The 25,720-nt window shown below is 43.4% G+C and overlaps 1 protein-coding gene across 1 annotated transcript in view; it reads right to left on the bottom strand.

Moving 5' to 3' along the window:
• The window catches only part of uba7 (ubiquitin-like modifier activating enzyme 7), an 85,368-nt gene that overhangs the window by 3,820 nt on the left and 55,828 nt on the right, over positions 1-25,720 (bottom strand). The window contains exon 22 of the mRNA XM_045691881.1: positions 4,095-4,196. Within this exon, the coding sequence (XP_045547837.1) occupies positions 4,095-4,196 (102 nt within the window). The remainder of the gene's footprint in view (positions 1-4,094; positions 4,197-25,720) is intronic.

Raw genomic sequence — 25,720 nt, 5'->3', positions numbered from 1 at the left:
GCGGTCCAGAGTATCCGGCAACAGTGTGCGGTCCAGAGTATCCGGCAACAGTGTCTAGTCTGGAACCGAGGGAGACTGCCTGCGATCCGGAACCGAGGGAGTCTGCCGGCGATCCGGAACCGAGGGAGTCTGCCTGCGATCCGGAACCGAGGGAGTCTGCCTGCGACCCGGAACCGAGGGGGTCTGTCTGCGACCCAGAACCGGGTGAGTCTAGCAGCAACCCGGAACTGAGTAAGCCTGACGATTTGGAACTAAATATGATTAACTGTATAACGAATGAGTCTGCCTTCAGCATGGAACGGAAGAGGTCTGCCGATGATCCGGAACGAGGGGAGTCTGCCTACGGCCCGAAACTGATCAAGTTCTGCATTCTGGAGGACAGTAGGCCGGAGCCAAAGCCACCTCTGCTATAGGTGGGTTGGGGAGGGGGGGTGTAGCACAGGTGCCGTCGTTGACGGCAGCCACCCTCCCTTCCCACCCTTTAGTATAGGGGGAATTTTCTTTTGTTGTTTTTTTATTTTATTTTTATTTATGAGGTGCATCCGGGGTCTGCACCTTTAGGGGGGGTACTGTCATGTCCTGACCAGTAATAAGATTATTTGCTATTGCAGTTTGGTCAGGACGTGGCAGAGGGTATTTTGTTTATGTGTTTCGGGGTAATGGTTTATGTAGTGGGGTGTTTGATTTATTATTTCCGGGTTTTTTGGTCACTGCTATATGTTAGTCTATTTCTATGTTCTTTCTAGTTAGTCTGTTTCTATGTGTAGTTAATTGGGGTGTGGACTCTCAATTGAAGGCAGGGGTTGTCTAGTTGCCTTTGATTGAGAGTCCTATATATTAGGGTGTGTTTGTGATTTGTGGGAGGTTGTTTCTTGTTTAGCTGTCTATGCCTGACAAGACTGTTTTTTTCCGTTCATTGTTGTTATTTTTGTATACGTGTTTATTTGGTTTTCCTTCTTTCGCCTATTAAAAGAAGATGAGTGTACAACCCGCTGCGTTTTGGTCCTTTCCAGACAACAACCGTTACACTGTCCCCTTAGAACTAACTTCTCTGGTTTTAAAAACGGGCCATCAATAGGAGTCAGAAACATACATTCTAGTGAAACTGTGGGTCCAAATGTACTACAAAGTGTAAATAGGAACATTTTGGTCATAAAGTCAGTCAAGTTCAAAACTGAGTTTTGTGAGTTCGTCATGACTAATTGGTATGGATTAAGAGCATGTCCACTTGCCCAGTGTTCACTAACACGAGAGAAGCAGCTTTGTTGATTGTGCTCTACCAGCTGCACGTGCTCTATCCAATCACAGCTCCCAAAACCTCCAGACAGTGAGACAGACCTGCCCATTACGCAGCACCTCAGACTTGTTTACATAAGACAACATGTCGCTAATGTTATGTTGAAATAACCCCTGAGCCTAAGCCCTTTATGGAGTGGCCACTTGCTGATGTGTTTGTGTTTGACACTATCACTCGAGTGCCACTTTTTTGGGCAATATGAGAATTGAGACGATTACAGCGCACTTCTAGCCAAACTGCATCTTGTCAATATTACAAAATTATTTTGCAAGCATCTTGTCTCCCCGTGACCTGTTTTGTAACATGATTCCCTATGAAACATTGCTAGATAGACACACTGGTAATAGTGAGAATGCTGTAAAAAACTAAAACGCCACCCAAACACTGACCTAGCCGCTCCTCAGTGACCTGATATGCTGATTGTGGGCTGCTCAATGTGTCTGCTAGCTACTACTTCATTAACAAACACAGAGTTGGAACTTAGCTAGCAAGTGATTTTGGGCACTGATAAACAGCGTGTAGCTTGTGCTTTATTTACGATAGTTTGACAGCAGATAAGGAAGTTGTAGACATGTTATTGTTCTTGGGAAACAGTCCTGAGCGCGCAGCCAGACTCAATAGACTGTATGCAGTGCACTGACTTGTTTTCATGCACAACTTGAGAAACAATACACCAAACAACTAGCTAGATGTAAAATTGCGTGACTAAGGCAAAATGTATTTATCTAAGATTAATTCAGACTATTTTAAGTAAGTGACTATTTTGAGAAAAAGCTATGTTGCTGCCACAGTGACTCAGGAGGGACAAACAGAACTTGCCAGGGTACGATATGCGAACATGACACTCCCACATCAAACCACATCCCCAAGACAACTCTCGTTTGGCTTCAGTCATGGCCGCTAGCATTTCTTAATGAGCAATCTTCAAAACGAGGCCAAATCAGGTAGTGCAGTCTCCCTTTAAGACAAATGCACTATGTGTAAGTTACACTGGATAAGAGTGTCTGCTAAATTACTCAAATAAAAATGACACCTCTAGATAACCCCCTGCTCTAACTACTATATGGATTCTAGTTTGTTTGGAAAGGACAAGAGACATTTTAGAAACACTCTGGAATTGATCAGACGCTGACAGTCAGGGAGAAAAAGAGGTACATGCAGACAGGATCAGAATGCCTACAGCCACACAGGCAGGCAGGAACAAACACACACTCAACCCTTTAGACTCAGTCACCTGTAAAGGTATTGAATAAATCTGTAGAGAGAAAGACTGGTAGTGCCCATCACTTATCGACAGCCAGATGAGCCCCCATCATCCCCTCTCCACTGCCCCCCTCTTCACTTCAGTCCCACTGTGTTTGAAGAGATGAGGGTGACTACATCCCTGTTAGTGAGCATTTCTCCTTTGTCAAGATAATCCATCCACCTGACAGGTGTGGCATATCAAGAAGCTGATTAAACAGCATGATCATTACACAGGTAATGGGGACAATAAAAGTCCCTCGAATATGTGCAGCTTTGAGGCAGCGTAGAATTGCCATGCTGACTGGAGGAATGTCCACCAGAGCGGTTGCCAGAGAACTGAATGTTCATTTCTCTACCATAAATCTCCTCCAATGTCGTTTCAGAGAATTTGGCAGTACGTCCAACCGGCCTCACAACCGCAGACGACGCGTAACCAAGCCAGCCCATGACCTCCACATCCAGCTTCTTCACCTGCAGGATGGACTGAGACAAGCCGCCTTGACAGCTGATGAAACTGTGGGTTTGCACAACCGAAAACTGTCAGAAACCTTCAGGGAAGCTCATCTGCGTGTTCGTCGTCCTCAGCAGTCTTGACCTGACCGCAGTTCGGCCTCGTAACCGATTTCAGTGGGTAAATGCTCTCCTTCGATGGCCATTAGCACGCTGGAGAATTGTGCTCTTCACGGATGAATCTTGGTTTCAACTGTACCAGGGAGATGACAGACAGCGTTGTGTGGCGTCGTGTGGGCGAGCAGTTTGCTGATGTCAATGTTGTGAACAGAGTGCCCCATTGTGGCGATGGGGTTATGGTATGGACAGGCATAAGATATGGACAACGAACACAAATCACATTTTATTGATGGCAATTTGAATGCACAGAGAAACCGTGACGAGATCCTGAGGCCCATTGTCATGCCATTCATCCACCGCCATCACCTCATGTTTCAGCATGATAATGCACGGCCCCATGTTGCAAGGATCTGTACACAATTCCATGGCCTGCATACTCACTAAGCATGTCACACATTGAGCATGTTTGGGAGCCTCTGCATGGACGTGTATGACAGCATGTTCTAGTTCCCGCCAATATCCAGAAACTTCACACAGCCATTGAAGGGGAATGGGACAACATTCCACAATCAACAACCTGATCAACTATATGCGAATGAGATGTGTCACGCTGCATGAGGCACGCCCCTTTTTTTTAAGGCATCTGTGACCGACAGATGAATATCTGTATTCCCAGTCATGTGAAATCCATAGATACAGGCCTAATGAATTCATTTGAATTGACTGATTTCCTTATACGAACTGTAACTCAGTAACATCTTTGAAATTGTTTAATGTTGCAGAAGCCTGACCATTACATATATTTGTGCTCTGAGTGTGTACAGCATCTGTCAATGTTTGTTTGAAAATGCATGCATACAATGCGTAGCTCTGTGTAATATGTATAACAGTGCGTGCATGCGTGCTAAAACACGTTTCTATAATTGAGATATACAGTGCCAAAGATTGTCTTGGCTGAGTAATAAAAGGGAGGCTGAGATACCTTGATGTGTAGCAGCAACTCTCCCAAGGTCATTTCCTGTCCACGGTCACATCTGCCATAAACCAGGAAGTCATCCCACAGGGAGTACTCCTTTCCTGCAACCTGCCGATAGACACAAAACACACACAATCAGAACATCTGTCACATCACACACACACTAATCGGTCAGGAGAGAGGGAGCATGGTTTAATATCTTCCCAAAACAATAACAACTGGTTAATGGTCAATGTCGGACTAAGCTCAGCAGTCAGATCAGAATTCAACTAGTTACTCAACAACATTTTCAACAAAACAAGGCAATGTGAAATTAAAAATCTAATTCAAACATTCTTCACTACACTGGAAGAACCTTATTTTTACTTCAACTAGTTAAGATAGAATAGGGCCCCATGTCTATGTCTCCACTAGGAGAGCAGTTAGATCAGGGCTCTCCAAACCTGTTCCTGGATAGCAAGCTACCCTCCTGTAGTTATAACTAGCCTGATCCAGTTAGTGTAATTATTAGAATCAGGTGTGCTATATTAGGGTTACAGCGAAAACCTACAGGACGGTTGCTCTCCAGGAACAGGGTTGGAGAGCCCTTCCCTAGACACATAGACAGACCTGACTAGAGCCCTAACACAGACTCCTCTGGAGTCACAGGGTGCTTGAATATTATATCTCACATGGGGAGAATAAACCGGAGGGCATAAATTAAAAATAATGTAATAAAGTCCACACCTCTGTGAATATGAATCTGTGAAATAACAGCATAGAAACTTTCCAGAAGCCTGGCCAGACTGCAGATCAAATAGCAGTAACAGTGAGGGACTTTAGTCAAGAATTTTAGGGGCCAATTTTTCTTCAGTGTTTTCCTGAATCAATGTGTAACATATATTTATGTATATACAGTGCATTCGGGAAGTATTCAGACCCCTTGACTTTTTCTGCATTTTGTTACAGCCTTATTCTAAAATTGATTAAATTATCTACACACAATACCACATAATTTTTTTTAAATATTACATTTACTTAAGTATTCAGACCCTTTACTCAGTACTTTGTTGAAGCACTTTTGGCAGCGTTTACAGCCTCAAGTCTTCTTGGGTATGACGCTACAAGCTGACACACCTGTATTTGGGGAGTTTCTCCAATTCTTCTCTGCAGACCCTTTCAAGCTCTGTCAGGTTGGATGGGGAGCGTCCAGGTTACTGCATGTTTTCATCAAGGATCTCTCTGTACTTTGTTCTGTTCATCTTACCCTCGGCCCTGACTATTCTCCCAGTCCCTGCCGCTGAAAAACATCCCCACAGCATGATGCTGCCACCACCATGCTTCACCGTAGGGATGGTGGAAAGTTTCCTCCAGACGTGACGCTTGGCATTCAGGCCAAAGAGTTAAATCTTGGCTTCATCAGACCAGAGAATCTTGTTTCTCATAGTCAGAGTTCTTTAGGTCCCTTTTGGAAAACTCCAAGCGAGCTGTCATGTGCCTTTTACTGAGGAGTGGCTTCCGTCTGGCCACTCTACCATAAAGGCCTGATTGGTGGAGTGCTGCAGAGATGGTTATCCTTCTGGAAGGTTCTCTCATCTCCACAGAGGAACTCTGAAGCGCTGTCAGAATCACCATTGTGTTTCTTGTTCACCTCCCTGACCAAGGCCCTTCTCCCCAATTGCTGTTTGGCCAGGCGGCCAGCTCTAGAAAGAGTCTTGGTGGTTCCAAACTTCTTCCATTTAAGAATGATGGAGGCCACTGTGTTCTTGGGATCCTTCAATGCTGCAGACATGTTTTGGTACCCTTCCCCAGATCTGTGCCTCAACACAATCCTGTCTCAGGGCTCTACCGACAATTCCTTCGACCTCATGGCTTGGTTTTTGCTCTATATAGACAAGTGTTTGCCTTTCCAAATCATGCCCAATCAATTGAATTTACCACAGGTAGACTCCAATCAAGTTGTAGAAACATCTCAAGGATTATCAATGGAAATAGGATGCACCTGAGCTCAATTTTAAGTCTCATAGCAAATGGTCTGAATGTCTGCCCGTTCATAAAAAAACTGTTTCTAAGTCTGGTTGTTGGACTGGAATAGTTTAGTCAGACCAAGGGATACAGGCAGGGTGGAAAATACAGATGTACTTTATCCTGTCCACAAGCCCAGCTTCCACTCCCCAAATCCTTATTTTAGATATCGCATATTCAAGATGAAATACAACAGTGTTGAAACACAACAGAAAACTTAATGTAAGTCAAAGTGTCATTATAAATGTTAGGCTACAGGAGTGATTATTGAGTTGTGTACCAAACACAGATCATGTCATCAATACATCCAGAATGCAACACTAACGCCAACAAGCGCTGTGCACTCTCATGTTACGTTTACACCAACAGAAGGAGTGGCTGTCTGACACAAAGCCTGTTTAATAGGAGTAAGGAAAAATTACCAGAACATAGAGCTTCTGTCAGTATCCTACTGAGCTATATGACGCTAAGCTCTTGGTGTGACTCCACCATCATCCTTAACGTGTGCTGGCTAGGTGACCTCTGGTTTTATACCCTGATTACACCAGGCACTACATCTAGAGATCAAACCACCAGAGACCATCCATTTTCAATGGTTGGAAGGATACACAAGGACACATCCAGCGACTTAAAAGGGTCGGCGACTATGATCTCAGAAGCCAGAGTTCAGAAAGTCCCAAGTTTATGCAAATGAGCAGCGACACGAGTGTATAATAACCAATCGAAGAAGGGAATCTTGGTAGCTAACTTTGACTCTATGCTAGATGACGTGATGTTATACATGCTGTTTGGAAGATACACCTACAAAGCGAGAACTTGAAGATTATTTTCTACTTTGTAGCTTTTGGTATAACTGGGCCGTAAGTGGACAAGAAGGAATGGTGATCCCAGAGAGGATCATACCGCGATGGCCTCTAACCCAAACCATTGTTTATCTCTATAGGATCAATCCCAGTAGTCCAAACATAGTCCAAGAATGCTTCATCTTCGTGATCCAGTTAAAGCTCAGCTAACATAAACATTCCTGCTCCTCTGGCCACCGGACTGACATTAAACTCCAGTGGCCTCACATGACCCATCTGTTTACCATCAACTTCATAATCCTCTCTCCGGCTCCATGTGCACGACCGAGGGAAAGTGTCAAGTCACCTGACCACGGCTCTGCCAGGGTTACTCAGTCCCAGGAGAATGTGTCAAAATATGTCACTTTTTGGGCCTAACCAACGCAGGATCTGTCTGGGGGTTTTGTGACAGATGAAAACTTGGCCTGAGACACCAATAACAAAACTAGAACAGAACCTGTGTCCAATTATCTGTGCTTCAGCAGCCAAGAGGAACGGTCAGAGAGTATCTTACAGTCTACTGTCTACTCCCACTGCCTGCCTGGTGGGGATAGAGTTCTGCAGACACACTCACAGCCTGCTACTCATATGCTCTTATTGGGTGTGTAGCTATAACCAGCAATGATCAAACAATGGGAGACGAAGGCATCATGGAATCTAACCCATCACCATATACTAAGTGAAGATTAAATGAAGATGTCAAATGATGTTGCTGCAGAGAGGATATGTTCCACTGCTGTACATCAGGCAGTGGGTGACAGTGTTTGGTAGTAGCAGTGGTTTTGGGTGGATGGCAATGTTTTCCATAGTTAGGAGAGTTACATTATGCATTTTGGCATTGCCAGCTTTGGAACAGAGAGGTTGTCTTTGCCAAGAAAGAGGGATTGTTTGAACTCTATAAAAACACAGATGTGAGACTTTGTCGTCTTTGTGAAGAACTGCCTTTCAATAGAGATGGATCAGAGCAATGTTTGTAATTAAGGCCTTTGTGTGTAGATTGTTCAGAATATAAACTAGGCTATTTTTACTCTCCCTCCCTCTCTCACAGGCCTTTCCAGGAACTCCACAAGGAGTCTTCAGCCAATCGGCCGCCCAATCAGACTGTATGTGGCCACGTGTGACGTCATCCCCTCACCGCCTCAGAGGGTATAAACATAAGCAAGAACGGTGGAAGTTAGAACCAAAACCGGCTGCTGCTGGAAACAATTACAAGGCTTATAGACTCCTCTCTTAGACCCCCCCCCCCACCCCATCCAATGTTTCTTTGTGTTTGAATTCCTATAATAGAATACACAATCATCCCCACAGAACTATAAACTAAAAGAAAGGAACCCAAAATGGTGGACAACAGCCTCTGCTTTGATGGCTCCAATAATGTCACACATCTGAGGGAATGTTCAATAAGGAAACCAACAGAAAGCATGACGGCCTCCACTTACTGGTGATGCATAATGACAGGCTTTGTTGGTTATTAAATTATAACTTTCTTGAATCCTAATGGGTTAAAACTCTCTTGGCCAATCAGACATCTTAGTGAACGTCTAGGCCCACAGGGTCTTAAAGCTAGCTGAGACATCAATGGTTATGTAAACCCCAAAACTGTCAGAGTGTTGTGCTCAGATGGGACACTGCTTGGCTGCCACCCAAAGAGCAGCAATCCATATAAGGTCTTATGTCAGCACTATATACCAAGGAGGGTGGATCTACAGAATAAACAGAGGACCGATGGTGGACAAGAGTGTGCTGTTCATGTCAAACACTGGCCCTCTGGAGTTTGTCCTGAGGTCTACTCTGAGACAGTCAGTGCAAAGCTGTTTAGAACCCGACCTGGCTGGTGAATAGAGATGTATGAGACAGACAGACAGACAGACAGACAGACAGACAGACAGACAGACAGACAGACAGACAGACAGACAGACAGACAGACAGACAGACAGACAGACAGACAGACAGACAGACAGACAGACAGACAGACAGACAGACAGACAGACAGACAGACAGACAGACAGACAGACAGACAGACAGACAGACAGACCTCTCTGCATCCAGGCGAAGCCAGACATAAAACAGGGGGAAATAGAACAGCCATTCATTAACAGACCGGACACATGGTCTAATTAACAGCAACACACACTTAGTATGACAGATAACAGAGCTCAGTGATAGACGAGATCCAGAAATAGCAACAACCCCTGACAGCAGATATACTGTACATGTTAACTAAACACATAGCTACACAGGAAGTTCAGGGAGCAGGGGTTCGCAGGGAAGCCAGGGGGAGTTCTGCCATTGAGTTCTGCCATTGAACCACAGCACCGGAGAGATAAAGCAACCAGAATGGACCTGACTCTAAGGCCCTGTCGAAGAAAACAATTGCGTGTTGGTCATTTTGAAAATGCCACATCGCTAGCTGTGGTACTGGGGCTGTAATCATGATGTAAGGCAGCAATCTGCCCTTTCACACAATGGCCCATTTTCCCAGGCAGGAACTGGTTCAGGGAGATAATCTTGATAAGTCCTCCTTCCTGCAGGGTGCTGCATCGTAAGAAATGGCAATTTCACACTGTAGACACAGCAACAGAGCCTGGCTAAAATTCAAATTAGAACCCAAACCATGAAAAGAATTGTATTGTATGCTCTGCATGAATGGATTCAACATGTGCTTTAGAGGAGACTGATGGGGTACAATCAGTGTTCTTTTAGATCATACCGTTATGAAAGTAATCCATTATGTTTTCACCCTCATCTCTTTCTTTCTGTAGTCTTTCTCTTTCCTTTCATAGCCTCAAATTAAAGAGAGACAGCTTTCACATTTTCAAATATCCTCCTCACACCCGGCCAGAATGTGACACAGGTAACTCCAGGAAATACCTATCTCTGGGCAGCTCTCTCTTTCGAATGACAACAGCAGGGAAACCAGCTAAATAAGTGAACAATCAATTTCCTCTTGTCCCCGTTGAGTGCATCATGGCAGTATTACAAACCCTCCACTGACGTCCTCTTTACGTCACACTGAAACCACACAGGGCATGCCTGACTGTGATGCAACCCATGTGTCTAAATATCAATAACTGCCAGCTGGGTCACCACAGTGTCACAGGTTTTTACTACATGCTACCTCTGAAAGTGGTGTAGTAGCTTGCCATTTGTGATGATAATGCAGAGATGCACCTGTTTGTTTTAGATTTAATTGGTGGTTATGTTGTACATCTACAGCCTGGGATGATATTGATCATGATTCCAACAGGAGTACTGCAAGGTGGCAGATGGCAGCCTAAAAGCCTCAATGTCCAAAACTTCTCCACCCTCTCTACTCTCTTAAAGCGTCCTCATACATCGGCTAGGTGAAGCGACCATCTGTTCTCACACTCCTAAAGTATGAGAAAAGAAGAGAAAACATTTGGCAAAATGTGCATGAAAACTAATCGGCTCTCGTTGAATGACAACAAACACTAAATGTTCCCATTCCTACTAGGAGTAGTACTGTTAACCAATCACTGACGAGGCGGAGTACACTTAAACCCTCACGCAAGAAAGATACCAAATTAGGTCAAATGGTTAAATATTATAAAGCAAGCAGACCTAGGCTACGATCCAATAAATATGGTCAGTTTACACTAATTCTAATTCTGTGAATTAGCGTTCATAGAATTAGAATGAGTGTCAAGTGGCCATAAGAAACACACCCCATAGTTGACAGTGTATGACAGAGCAGAATCTATACCATGAAGTCCAAGAGAAGACTCAAAGCTGTAATCGCCAGCAAAGGTGCTTCTACAAAGTATTGACTCAGGGGTAAGAATACTTATGTAAATTAAATATTTCTGTATTTCATTTTCAATACATTAGCAAAAATGTCTAAAAACATGTTTTCACTTTGTCATTATACGATATTGTGTGTAGGGAAAAAATACGATTTAATACATTTTGAATTCAGGCTGTAACAACAAAATGTGGAATAAGTGAAGGGGTATGAATACTTTCTGAAGGCACTGTGTATGTTGCTGTCTGTCTGTAACGTTGCATATTGTATTTCCCCTGGCTCTATTGATCCACTCCTATTGCAACAGGAAGTCACATCTATATTGTCATGCAATACTTAATAGAATGATGTAACAACAGTAACACCCCGGTGTTGTTATGGATAACTAGGGCCTCATTAGCCCTCATCTGATGTTCAATATGTGTAAATAGTACATTCTGCAGGCATATTTGGCCCTAGAGACCCACAGTCAGTGTGACATTTGACCAATCAATGCATGGGACAGTATTGGTCCTAGAGCAAATAGCAAGCTAGGAAGATCAGTAGAATGGACTATAAATTAGATGACTGTTGCAGAACATAAGATCAGTAGAATGGACTATAAATGAGATGACTATTCCAGAACATAAGATCAGTAGAATGGGCTATAAATGAGATGACTATTCCAGAACATAAGATCAGTAGAATGGACTACAAATGAGATGACCGTGCCAGAACATAAGAACTGTCCCAGAGGAACTGCTGAGCCTCAGGACTGCTCAGGGCCTCTCTACCGTAGGCCTCATGTCTCTGGCTTTAGCCCCAAACTCCCATAGACCGCAGTGGGAAACATGTAAGCATTAGCAGTAGCATTAGGAAAAGGCTCAAAAGATACACACAAATTACACACAACCTCAATTAGGAGGAAATGACTAACCAAGTCTAAGAGCAGTGTGTTGGGATAAATACCCAGGAGGCCTTGTGGTGGGGAAAGGAAGCAGTGAATATGTGTTAATCGCCTGTGTCCGGCTGCAGGGAGCCACTTTAGAGGGCTACAGTGAAACAGCCGTGGAACTACAAATCAGGGTGTGGAGCTAGAGGCGTCAGCAGAGCCTAGGGGCCATAGAAGACAGAGAAAGAGAAAAGAAAGGAAAACAGAGTGAAGTAAGTTAGATGGAATTGGCAGACAGGACAATGGGAGACACACATGCATGCATACATGTCAATTCAACCACAGACAAACACAGCCCAGATAGGAAATGAGTTATCCACTAGGGCCTGGTGTGACACAGCAACAGGAAGTGTGTTCCTGCCAAACCCACCCCTGACCTGCAAGGTGGTGCCCGCTTGACCCTCTCGCTTGACCTGTTCTCAGGCTGCCATGGTTCAGTGAGGACTGCGTTGGGGGGGGTCACTCCAGATCCAAACCATCCCTCCCACCATACGTCGACCCCATTCAGCCGAGCCACTAGTGTTTCTACATATGGTTCCATGTGTTATTCTGCTTGCTTAGAATATACTGGTGTTCTCCCTGGTGATTTGATATGATCGGAGGTTCTTGTTGCAGGTTTTGTAGCTTACATTACAAAAAACACATGTTATGAAGCTGTGGGTGTAGAAATCATGCAAAATAAACATTTCTTTGTCCTATCATATTGCATAACAACATGAAATCATATTTTTCCTTGGTCATTGGATCCCTAACAAACAACACCTTGGCCTATACGCATCGCGGGACTTCACCTTGGCCTATACGCACTGCAGGACTTCACTTTGGCCTCACGTTGACTTCCCCTTCCATCTCAATTAGTTCCTACTTTCTACTTTATGACGCTGTTGTTGACTGATTTGTTGACGGCCACCGAATGCCACTTTGTGACCCATACCTGAGATACTTCCCCTGTCAGTTACAAACAGCTACTCAACATTGTCCACTACAAGACTTATACAGATGGTGGACGAGGACGGTGTGTAGGACGTCAAATCTAGTCACCTTTGCAGGGTCACATATCATCTTGCATTGATGATAGCAAAATGAACTCACACCTATGCAAACACAAGAGTAAATCACCGCTGTATCACATGTCACTGTGTCCATTTCAGTTTCAAAGAAGGAAAGTACACAGTGGTATGTGTTATCATAAAACCAATATTAACATCTAACCAAATCTTCTGCTAACTGTCTTAGCGCAAATAATAACTTTTATGAGGTAAGGTTAACAGTGGTTTAGCGAAACTTTGGTAATAGCCACTGTGTAAACCAGTCTCTAATTTGAGGCCCAGAGGTCACAGTTGATTTATTTAATCATAGAAGTCACTGTAGGGAATAGGTATTCCTTTTTGACTGTGATTGGGAACCGTTCCCAAAGTCTGTCTCAACAGTCACACTAGAGTCCTCTGAGCCAGTAGACATCTGGAAAGCAGCCCTCCAGGTTTGATCTGACTGGTCCTCAGCTCTCCTCTGAGCCAGTAGGCATCTGGAAAGCAGCCCTCCAGGTTTGATCTGACTGGTCCTCAGCTCTCCTCTGAGCCAATAGACATCTGGAAAGCAGCCCTCCAGGTTTGATCTGACTGGCCCTCAGCTCTCCTCTGAGCCAGTAGACATCTGGACAGCAGCCCTCCAGGTCTATCTGACTGGTCCTCAGCTCTCCTCTGAGCCAGTAGGCATCTGGACAGCAGCCCTCCAGGTTTGTTCTGACCAGATGTCTACTGGTCCTCAGCTCTCCTCTTCTGACTAGCAGCAGCACATGCGGCTCCAACAAGTAGGCTGCTCATTATGGCCTAGATGTCACCCTCTCTGTTTATCTGGGATGACCCGACACACACACTCACACACACATACACATACAGTATACACAGGCACGCACAAACACACAGGCGCGCACAACCACCAAAAAACATCTGCTTATCAACCACTCAAGAATTGAAGTTGACCTCTGAGTCAACCAAAGTCAACCATCTAACATCTCTGAAGGGACCTGAAAATAGCTGTGCAGCGACGCTCCCCATCCAACCTGACAGAGCTTGAGAGGATCTGTAGAGAATGGGAAAAACTCCACAAATACAGGTGTGCCAAGCTTGTAGCGTCATACACAAGAAGACTCGAGGCTGTAATCACTGCAAAAGGTGCATCAACAAAGTACTGAGTAAAGGGTCTGAATACTTATGTAAATGTGATATTTCAGATTTTTATTTTTAATACATTTAAAAGAAAATTCTAAAAGCCTGTTTTTAATGGGGTATTGTGTGTAGATTGATGAGGGGAAAAAAACGATTTAATCCATTTTAGAATAAGGCTGTAAAATAACAACATTTGGAAAAAGTCAAGGGGTATGAATACTTTCCAAATGCACTGTACATATCTACCTATCACTCCAGTATCCCTGCACATTGTAAATATGGTACTAGAACTGACTGACCCTGTATATATTATGCTTACTTATTTTGTCATGTTCTTATTATTTTTTATTTATTGTGTTTTTGATTTACCTTATGTTATTTTTAGTGTTACATTGTTATTGATTACTGCATTGTTGGGTTTAGAACTTGCAAGAAAGCCATTTCACTGTACTTGTGCATGTGACATCAAAACTTGAAACATCAAAACCAAACACTGCATTCCACAGTATGAACCTTAGACAGTGCCTTCAGAAAGTATTCACACCTCTTGACTTTTTCCACATTTTGTTGTGTTACAGCCTGATTTTAAAATGGATTAAATTTAGATTTTTTTTTGTCACAGGCCTACACACATTACCCCATAATGTAAAAGTAGATTTTTGTTTTAAAATTTTTTCACAAATTAATAAAAAATGCAAACCTAAAATGTCTTGAGTCAATAAGTATTCAACCCCTTTTGTTATGGCAAGCCTGGCAATAATATTGTTTAACATGATTTTTGAATGACTACCTCATCTCTGTACCCCAAACATACAATTATCTGTAAGGTCCCTCAGTCGAGCAGTGAATTTGTAACACAGATTCAACACGAAGACCAGGGAGGTTTTCCAATGGCTCCCAAAGAAGGGTAGACCGGTAAATATAATAAAAACATTGAATATCCATTTGAGCATGGTGAACTTATTAATTACACTTTGGAAGGTGTATCAATACAAGCAGTTACTACAAAGATACAGGCGTCCTTCCTAACTCTGCTGCCGGAGAGGAAGGACACTGCTTAGGGATTTCACCATGAGGCCAATGGTGACTTTAAAACAGTTACAGAGTTTAATTGTGTAAGATAAAATTGAGGAGGGATCAACAACATTGTACTTACTCCACAATACTAACCTAATTGACCGAGTGAAAAGAAGGAAGCCTGTACAGAAAAAAAATATTCCAAAACATGCATCCTGTTTGCAACAAGGCACTAAAGTAATACCGCAAAAGATGTGGCAAAGCAATTCACTTTTTGTCCTGAATACAAAGTGTTATGGTTGGGGGCAAATCCAATACAACACATTACTGAGTACCACTCTCCATATTTTCAAGCATAATGGTGGCTGCATCATGTTATGGGTATGCTTGTATTTGTTAAGAACTGGGGAGCTTTTCAGGATAAAAACGAAACGGAATGGAGCTAAGAACAGGCAAAATCCTAGAGGAAAACCTGGTTCAGTCTGCTTTCCACCAGACACTGGGAGATGAATTCACCATTCATCTGGATAATAACTTAAAACACAAGGCCAAATCTACACTGGAGTTGCTTACCAAGAAGAGAGTGAATGTTCCTGAGTGGCCGAGTTACAGTTTTGACTTAAAATCTGCTTGATAATCTATGGCAAGACCTGAAATTGGTTATCTAGCAATGATTAACAATCAATTTGACAAAGCTTTTAAGAATTTAGAAAAAAAATCAGCAAATGTTGCACAATCCAGGTGTGGAAAGCTCTAAGAGACTTACCCAGAAAGACTCACAGCTGTAATCGCTGTCAAAGGTGATTCTAATATGTATTGACTCAGTGGGTTGAATACTTATCTAATCATGTAACTCAGCAGCTACTGTAAGGAGAACATGCAATTGCTAGACTGTCTGTTTGTGTCATGCTTATGTTTGCAATACTGACAACCAAGTTTGTATGAACATGTCGATAATGTATTTTGTATGTAAATAGCTGCATGTTCCCTACTCCCCTCCTGAAAAAATAACATGAAATTGGGCTTATGCTTACTCACGCATGGAATGCAATAGTTACAACAGTTTTGTGTACAACATTAAGTTTGTAGGCTACACCAGTGACCAGACAAAGGCGATCAAAGTGGGGGGAGCGGCAGCGGAACACTCAGCACAGCCGCTACGTGGGCAGCAGAGGTAAAAATAAATCCTGCACATGCACAGAAATATCCATATTTTTGGCCTGGGCAAATTGGGATATAGAAACTCTGTATCGGTAGCCACTCTGTATTTATAGCTACATTCATTTCATGCTTTGGGTCTGCTGTAAAGTCTGGTGATTCAATGTAACATATGGTACTTCAGTCTCCGCTTTTAATTGATGAGTGAAATATCCATGGGGGAAGGTAATTTACAGTATGTAATTTCATATGACACTTTCTTAACTCTCAGCATAAACACACCAGGTTTACTCATTAGCAGAAGTAAATACCATCTCAAACCACAGCCTACAGGTTTTTCCAATTGCTTACTACTGCATTAATGTGGAATTTAAGACAAATAAATATACATAGTATTTGTATTTTCCATACAAGTTGTTCCATTTTGATCTACCCTAAGCATGCATGCTTAACTTTAGAGCAACTTATTGGTGTCCTAAGGTGCACAAATGCACACACACATGAGACGCAATACACATTGTGAATTGCCCAAAACCTTAAGAGCAAGGCCTTTGTTAAAGTCCTATTGCAGCTATTTTTTGTACTTTTCCTGTTGAAAAACAATATTGCAAACAATTGCAAACGTTAAGGTATAGGCCATCAAAGGAGTTGGTCTGACTGTCTGATATGATGTCATCGGCCTCCTCCCTTGCTTGCGGGAACAATTGAGACGCAACACAGGACAAAAGAGGAAAGGCCCACCCCCTCACTTGTGCCATGTGATGTCATACCTGAACCACCTATTAAGATGTGCCTTTTGTTAAGTAAATCAGGTGATAAATGAGGTGAAAAGGAGCCTGGAGTGCAGCTTTAAGCCTGTCTCCTACCCTCCAGGCCTGTCTAGCCTTGTTCTACAGAGGTCTGAGTGTGTCTGTGAGTAATCAGTCTCATCTGGAGTAGAGATCTGAGTGTGTCTGTGAGTAATCAGTCTCATCTGGAGTAGAGATCTGAGTGTGTCTGTGAGTAATCAGTCTCATCTGGAGTAGAGATCTGAGTGTGTCTGTGAGTAATCAGTCTCATCTGGAGTAGAGATCTGAGTGTGTGAGTAATCAGTCTCATCTGGAGTAGAGATCTGAGTGTGTGAGTAATCAGTCTCATCTGGAGTAGAGATCTGAGTGTGTGAGTAATCAGTCTCATCTGGAGTAGAGATCTGAGTGTGTCTGTGAGTAATCAGTCTCATCTGGAGTAGAGATCTGAGTGTGTGAGTAATCAGTCTCATCTGGAGTAGAGATCTGAGTGTGTGAGTAATAAGTCTCATCTGGAGTAGAGATCTGAGTGTGTCTGTGAGTAATCAGTCTCATCTGGAGTAGAGATCTGAGTGTGTCTGTGAGTAATCAGTCTCATCTGGAGTAGAGATCTGAGTGTGTGAGTAATCAGTATCATCTGGAGTAGAGATCTGAGTGTGTCTGTGAGTAATCAGTCTCATCTGGAGTAGAGATCTGAGTGTGTCTGTGAGTAATCAGTCTCATCTGGAGTAGAGATCTGAGTGTGTCTGTGAGTAATCAGTCTCATCTGGAGTAGAGATCTGAGTGTGTCTGTGAGTAATCAGTCTCATCTGGAGTAGAGATCTGAGTGTGTGAGTAATCAGTCTCATCTGGAGTAGAGATCTGAGTGTGTGAGTAATCAGTCTCATCTGGAGTAGAGATCTGAGTGTCTGTGGGTAATCAGTCTCATCTGGAGTAGAGATCTGAGTGTGTGAGTAATCAGTCTCATCTGGAGTAGAGATCTGAGTGTGTGAGTAATCAGTCTCATCTGGAGTAGAGATCTGAGTGTCTGTGGGTAATCAGTCTCATCTGGAGTAGAGATCTGAGTGTGTGAGTAATCAGTCTCATCTGGAGTAGAGATCTGAGTGTGTCTGTGAGTAATCAGTCTCATCTGGAGTAGAGATCTGAGTGTCTGTGAGTAATCAGTCTCATCTGGAGTAGAGATCTGAGTGTCTGTGAGTAATCAGTCTCATCTGGAGTAGAGATCTGAGTGTGTCTGTGAGTAATCAGTCTCATCTGGAGTAGAGATCTGAGTGTGTCTGTGAGTAATCAGTCTCATCTGGAGTAGAGATCTGAGTGTGTGAGTAATCAGTCTCATCTGGAGTAGAGATCTGAGTGTGTCTGTGAGTAATCAGTCTCATCTGGAGTAGAGATCTGAGTGTGTCTGTGAGTAATCAGTCTCATCTGGAGTAGAGATCTGAGTGTGTCTGTGAGTAATCAGTCTCATCTGGAGTAGAGATCTGAGTGTGTGTAGTAATCAGTCTCATCTGGAGTAGAGATCTGAGTGTGTCGAGTAATCAGTCTCATCTGGAGTAGAGATCTGAGTGTCTGTGGGTAATCAGTCTCATCTGGAGTAGAGATCTGAGTGTCTGTGAGTAATCAGTCTTATCTGGAGTAGAGATCTGAGTGTCTGTGGGTAATCAGTCTCATCTGGAGTAGAGATCTGAGTGTGTCTGTGAGTAATCAGTCTCATCTGGAGTAGAGATCTGAGTGTGTCTGTGAGTAATCAGTCTCATCTGGAGTAGAGATCTGAGTGTGTCTGTGAGTAATCAGTCTCATCTGGAGTAGAGATCTGAGTGTGTCTGTGAGTAATCAGTCTCATCTGGAGTAGAGATCTGAGTGTGTGAGTAATCAGTCTCATCTGGAGTAGAGATCTGAGTGTGTGAGTAATCAGTCTCATCTGGAGTAGAGATCTGAGTGTCGTGAGTAATCAGTCTCATCTGGAGTAGAGATCTGAGTGTGTCTGTGAGTAATCAGTCTCATCTGGAGTAGAGATCTGAGTGTGTCTGTGAGTAATCAGTCTCATCTGGAGTAGAGATCTGAGTGTGTCTGTGAGTAATCAGTCTCATCTGGAGTAGAGATCTGAGTGTGTCTGTGAGTAATCAGTCTCATCTGGAGTAGAGATCTGAGTGTGTCTGTGAGTAATCAGTCTCATCTGGAGTAGAGATCTGAGTGTGTCTGTGAGTAATCAGTCTCATCTGGAGTAGAGATCTGAGTGTGTGAGTAATCAGTCTCATCTGGAGTAGAGATCTGAGTGTGTCTGTGAGTAATCAGTCTCATCTGGAGTAGAGATCTGAGTGTGTCTGTGAGTAATCAGTCTCATCTGGAGTAGAGATCTGAGTGTGTCTGTGAGTAATCAGTCTCATCTGGAGTAGAGATCTGAGTGTGTCTGTGAGTAATCAGTCTCATCTGGAGTAGAGATCTGAGTGTGTCTGTGAGTAATCAGTCTCATCTGGAGTAGAGATCTGAGTGTCGTGAGTAATCAGTCTCATCTGGAGTAGAGATCTGAGTGTCTGTGGGTAATCAGTCTCATCTGGAGTAGAGATCTGAGTGTGTCTGTGAGTAATCAGTCTCATCTGGAGTAGAGATCTGAGTGTGTCTGTGAGTAATCAGTCTCATCTGGAGTAGAGATCTGAGTGTGTCTGTGAGTAATCAGTCTCATCTGGAGTAGAGATCTGAGTGTGTCTGTGAGTAATCAGTCTCATCTGGAGTAGAGATCTGAGTGTCTGTGAGTAATCAGTCTCATCTGGAGTAGAGATCTGAGTGTGTCTGTGAGTAATCAGTCTCATCTGGAGTAGAGATCTGAGTGTCTGTGAGTAATCAGTCTCATCTGGAGTAGAGATCTGAGTGAGTCTGTGAGTAATCAGTCTCATCTGGAGTAGAGATCTGAGTGTGTGAGTAATCAGTCTCATCTGGAGTAGAGATCTGAGTGTGTCTGTGAGTAATCAGTCTCATCTGGAGTAGAGATCTGAGTGTGTCTGTGAGTAATCAGTCTCATCTGGAGTAGAGATCTGAGTGTGTCTGTGAGTAATCAGTCTCATCTGGAGTAGAGATCTGAGTGTGTCTGTGAGTAATCAGTCTCATCTGGAGTAGAGATCTGAGTGTGTCTGTGAGTAATCAGTCTCATCTGGAGTAGAGATCTGAGTGTGTCTGTGAGTAATCAGTCTCATCTGGAGTAGAGATCTGAGTGTGTCTGTGAGTAATCAGTCTCATCTGGAGTAGAGATCTGAGTGTGTGAGTAATCAGTCTTATCTGGAGTAGAGATCTGAGTGTGTGAGTAATCAGTCTCATCTGGAGTAGAGATCTGAGTGTCTGTGAGTAATCAGTCTTATCTGGAGTAGAGATCTGAGTGTCTGTGTGTAATCAGTCTCATCTGGAGTACAGATCTGAGTGTGTGAGTAATCAGTCTCATCTGGAGTAGAGATCTGAGTGTGTCTGTGAGTAATCTGTCTCATCTGGAGTAGAGATCTGAGTGTGTGAGTAATCAGTCTCATCTGGAGTAGAGATCTGAGTGTCTGTGAGTAATCAGTCTCATCTGGAGTAGAGATCTGAGTGTGTCTGTGAGTAATCAGTCTCATCTGGAGTAGAGATCTGAGTGTCTGTGAGTAATCAGTCTTATCTGGAGTAGAGATCTGAGTGTCTGTGGGTAATCAGTCTCATCTGGAGTAGAGATCTGAGTGTGTCTGTGAGTAATCAGTCTCATCTGGAGTAGAGATCTGAGTGTGTCTGTGAGTAATCAGTCTCATCTGGAGTAGAGATCTGAGTGTGTCTGTGAGTAATCAGTCTCATCTGGAGTAGAGATCTGAGTGTGTCTGTGAGTAATCAGTCTCATCTGGAGTAGAGATCTGAGTGTGTGAGTAATCAGTCTCATCTGGAGTAGAGATCTGAGTGTGTGAGTAATCAGTCTCATCTGGAGTAGAGATCTGAGTGTCTGTGGGTAATCAGTCTCATCTGGAGTAGAGATCTGAGTGTGTGAGTAATCAGTCTCATCTGGAGTAGAGATCTGAGTGTGTCTGTGAGTAATCAGTCTCATCTGGAGTAGAGATCTGAGTGTGTCTGTGAGTAATCAGTCTCATCTGGAGTAGAGATCTGAGTGTGTCTGTGAGTAATCAGTCTCATCTGGAGTAGAGATCTGAGTGTCTGTGAGTAATCAGTCTCATCTGGAGTAGAGATCTGAGTGTATCTGTGAGTAATCAGTCTCATCTGGAGTAGAGATCTGAGTGTCTGTGAGTAATCAGTCTCATCTGGAGTAGAGATCTGAGTGTGTCTGTGAGTAATCAGTCTCATCTGGAGTAGAGATCTGAGTGTGTCTGTGAGTAATCAGTCTCATCTGGAGTAGAGATCTGAGTGTGTGAGTAATCAGTCTCATCTGGAGTAGAGATCTGAGTGTGTGAGTAATCAGTCTCATCTGGAGTAGAGATCTGAGTGTCTGTGAGTAATCAGTCTCATCTGGAGTAGAGATCTGAGTGTGTCTGAGTAATCAGTCTCATCTGGAGTAGAGATCTGAGTGTCTGTGAGTAATCAGTCTTATCTGGAGTAGAGATCTGAGTGTGTCTGTGAGTAATCAGTCTCATCTGGAGTAGAGATCTGAGTGTGTCTGTGAGTAATCAGTCTCATCTGGAGTAGAGATCTGAGTGTGTGAGTAATCAGTCTCATCTGGAGTAGAGATCTGAGTGTGTCTGTGAGTAATCAGTCTCATCTGGAGTAGAGATCTGAGTGTGTCTGTGAGTAATCAGTCTCATCTGGAGTAGAGATCTGAGTGTGTCTGTGAGTAATCAGTCTCATCTGGAGTAGAGATCTGAGTGTGTCTGTGAGTAATCAGTCTCATCTAGAGTAGAGATCTGAGTGTGTGAGTAATCAGTCTCATCTGGAGTAGAGATCTGAGTGTCGTGAGTAATCAGTCTCATCTGGAGTAGAGATCTGAGTGTTGTGAGTAATCAGTCTCATCTGGAGTAGAGATCTGAGTGTGTGAGTAATCAGTCTCATCTGGAGTAGAGATCTGAGTGTGTCTGTGAGTAATCAGTCTCATCTGGAGTAGAGATCTGAGTGTCTGTGAGTAATCAGTCTCATCTGGAGTAGAGATCTGAGTGTGTTGTGAGTAATCAGTCTCATCTGGAGTAGAGATCTGAGTGTGTCTGTGAGTAATCAGTCTCATCTGGAGTAGAGATCTGAGTGTCTGTGAGTAATCAGTCTCATCTGGAGTAGAGATCTGAGTGTGTCTGTGAGTAATCAGTCTCATCTGGAGTAGAGATCTGAGTGTGTCTGTGAGTAATCAGTCTCATCTGGAGTAGAGATCTGAGTGTGTCGTGAGTAATCAGTCTCATCTGGAGTAGAGATCTGAGTGTGTCTGTGAGTAATCAGTCTCATCTGGAGTAGAGATCTGAGTGTGTCTGTGAGTAATCAGTCTCATCTGGAGTAGAGATCTGAGTGTGTCTGTGAGTAATCAGTCTCATCTGGAGTAGAGATCTGAGTGTGTCTGTCAGTAATCAGTCTCATCTGGAGTAGAGATCTGAGTGTGTGAGTAATCAGTCTCATCTGGAGTAGAGATCTGAGTGTCTGTGGGTAATCAGTCTCATCTGGAGTAGAGATCTGAGTGTCTGTGAGTAATCAGTCTTATCTGGAGTAGAGATCTGAGTGTCTGTGGGTAATCAGTCTCATCTGGAGTAGAGATCTGAGTGTGTCTGTGAGTAATCAGTCTCATCTGGAGTAGAGATCTGAGTGTGTCTGTGAGTAATCAGTCTCATCTGGAGTAGAGATCTGAGTGTGTCTGTGAGTAATCAGTCTCATCTGGAGTAGAGATCTGAGTGTGTCTGTGAGTAATCAGTCTCATCTGGAGTAGAGATCTGAGTGTGTGAGTAATCAGTCTCATCTGGAGTAGAGATCTGAGTGTGTGAGTAATCAGTCTCATCTGGAGTAGAGATCTGAGTGTCTGTGGGTAATCAGTCTCATCTGGAGTAGAGATCTGAGTGTGTGAGTAATCAGTCTCATCTGGAGTAGAGATCTGAGTGTGTCTGTGAGTAATCAGTCTCATCTGGAGTAGAGATCTGAGTGTCTGTGAGTAATCAGTCTCATCTGGAGTAGAGATCTGAGTGTCTGTGAGTAATCAGTCTCATCTGGAGTAGAGATCTGAGTGTGTCTGTGAGTAATCAGTCTCATCTGGAGTAGAGATCTGAGTGTGTCTGTGAGTAATCAGTCTCATCTGGAGTAGAGATCTGAGTGTGTGAGTAATCAGTCTCATCTGGAGTAGAGATCTGAGTGTGTCTGTGAGTAATCAGTCTCATCTGGAGTAGAGATCTGAGTGTGTCTGTGAGTAATCAGTCTCATCTGGAGTAGAGATCTGAGTGTGTCTGTGAGTAATCAGTCTCATCTGGAGTAGAGATCTGAGTGTGTCTGTGAGTAATCAGTCTCATCTGGAGTAGAGATCTGAGTGTGTCTGTGAGTAATCAGTCTCATCTGGAGTAGAGATCTGAGTGCGTGAGTAATCAGTCTCATCTGGAGTAGAGATCTGAGTGTCTGTGGGTAATCAGTCTCATCTGGAGTAGAGATCTGAGTGTGTCTGTGAGTAATCAGTCTCATCTGGAGTAGAGATCTGAGTGTGTCTGTGAGTAATCAGTCTCATCTGGAGTAGAGATCTGAGTGTGTCTGTGAGTAATCAGTCTCATCTGGAGTAGAGATCTGAGTGTGTCTGTGAGTAATCAGTCTCATCTGGAGTAGAGATCTGAGTGTCTGTGAGTAATCAGTCTCATCTGGAGTAGAGATCTGAGTGTGTCTGTGAGTAATCAGTCTCATCTGGAGTAGAGATCTGAGTGTCTGTGAGTAATCAGTCTCATCTGGAGTAGAGATCTGAGTGAGTCTGTGAGTAATCAGTCTCATCTGGAGTAGAGATCTGAGTGTGTGAGTAATCAGTCTCATCTGGAGTAGAGATCTGAGTGTGTGAGTAATCAGTCTCATCTGGAGTAGAGATCTGAGTGTGTCTGTGAGTAATCAGTCTCATCTGGAGTAGAGATCTGAGTGTGTCTGTGAGTAATCAGTCTCATCTGGAGTAGAGATCTGAGTGTGTCTGTGAGTAATCAGTCTCATCTGGAGTAGAGATCTGAGTGTGTCTGTGAGTAATCAGTCTCATCTGGAGTAGAGATCTGAGTGTGTCTGTGAGTAATCAGTCTCATCTGGAGTAGAGATCTGAGTGTGTCTGTGAGTAATCAGTCTCATCTGGAGTAGAGATCTGAGTGTGTCTGTGAGTAATCAGTCTCATCTGGAGTAGAGATCTGAGTGTGTGAGTAATCAGTCTTATCTGGAGTAGAGATCTGAGTGTGTGAGTAATCAGTCTCATCTGGAGTAGAGATCTGAGTGTCTGTGAGTAATCAGTCTTATCTGGAGTAGAGATCTGAGTGTCTGTGTGTAATCAGTCTCATCTGGAGTACAGATCTGAGTGTGTGAGTAATCAGTCTCATCTGGAGTAGAGATCTGAGTGTGTCTGTGAGTAATCTGTCTCATCTGGAGTAGAGATCTGAGTGTGTGAGTAATCAGTCTCATCTGGAGTAGAGATCTGAGTGTGTGAGTAATCAGTCTCATCTGGAGTAGAGATCTGAGTGTCTGTGAGTAATCAGTCTCATCTGGAGTAGAGATCTGAGTGTGTCTGTGAGTAATCAGTCTCATCTGGAGTAGAGATCTGAGTGTGTCTGTGAGTAATCAGTCTCATCTGGAGTAGAGATCTGAGTGTGTGAGTAATCAGTCTCATCTGGAGTAGAGATCTGAGTGTGTCTGTGAGTAATCAGTCTCATCTGGAGTAGAGATCTGAGTGTGTCTGTGAGTAATCAGTCTCATCTGGAGTAGAGATCTGAGTGTGTCTGTGAGTAATCAGTCTCATCTGGAGTAGAGATCTGAGTGTGTCTGTGAGTAATCAGTCTCATCTGGAGTAGAGATCTGAGTGTGTCTGTGAGTAATCAGTCTCATCTGGAGTAGAGATCTGAGTGTGTCTGTGAGTAATCAGTCTCATCTGGAGTAGAGATCTGAGTGTCTGTGAGTAATCAGTCTCATCTGGAGTAGAGATCTGAGTGTGTCTGTGAGTAATCAGTCTCATCTGGAGTAGAGATCTGAGTGTGTCTGTGAGTAATCAGTCTCATCTGGAGTAGAGATCTGAGTGTGTCTGTGAGTAATCAGTCTCATCTGGAGTAGAGATCTGAGTGTGTCTGTGAGTAATCAGTCTCATCTGGAGTAGAGATCTGAGTGTGTCTGTGAGTAATCAGTCTCATCTGGAGTAGAGATCTGAGTGTGTCTGTGAGTAATCAGTCTCATCTGGAGTAGAGATCTGAGTGTGTCTGTGAGTAATCAGTCTCATCTGGAGTAGAGATCTGAGTGTGTCTGTGAGTAATCAGTCTCATCTGGAGTAGAGATCTGAGTGTCTGTGAGTAATCAGTCTCATCTGGAGTAGAGATCTGAGTGTCTGTGGGTAATCAGTCTCATCTGGAGTAGAGATCTGAGTGTGTCTGTGAGTAATCAGTCTCATCTGGAGTAGAGATCTGAGTGTGTCTGTGAGTAATCAGTCTCATCTGGAGTAGAGATCTGAGTGTGTCTGTGAGTAATCAGTCTCATCTGGAGTAGAGATCTGAGTGTGTGAGTAATCAGTCTCATCTGGAGTAGAGATCTGAGTGTGTGAGTAATCAGTCTCATCTGGAGTAGAGATCTGAGTGTCTGTGGGTAATCAGTCTCATCTGGAGTAGAGATCTGAGTGTGTTGAGTAATCAGTCTCATCTGGAGTAGAGATCTGAGTGTGTCTGTGAGTAATCAGTCTCATCTGGAGTAGAGATCTGAGTGTCTGTGAGTAATCAGTCTCATCTGGAGTAGAGATCTCAGTGTCTGTGAGTAATCAGTCTCATCTGGAGTAGAGATCTGAGTGTGTCTGTGAGTAATCAGTCTCATCTGGAGTAGAGATCTGAGTGTGTCTGT

This window comes from Salmo salar, chromosome ssa12, assembly GCF_905237065.1.
Source record: "Salmo salar chromosome ssa12, Ssal_v3.1, whole genome shotgun sequence".
Classification (NCBI taxonomy): domain Eukaryota; kingdom Metazoa; phylum Chordata; class Actinopteri; order Salmoniformes; family Salmonidae; genus Salmo; species Salmo salar.
The sequence above is the reverse complement of the archived record's forward strand: the minus strand, read 5'-3'. Positions and strand labels throughout refer to the sequence as shown.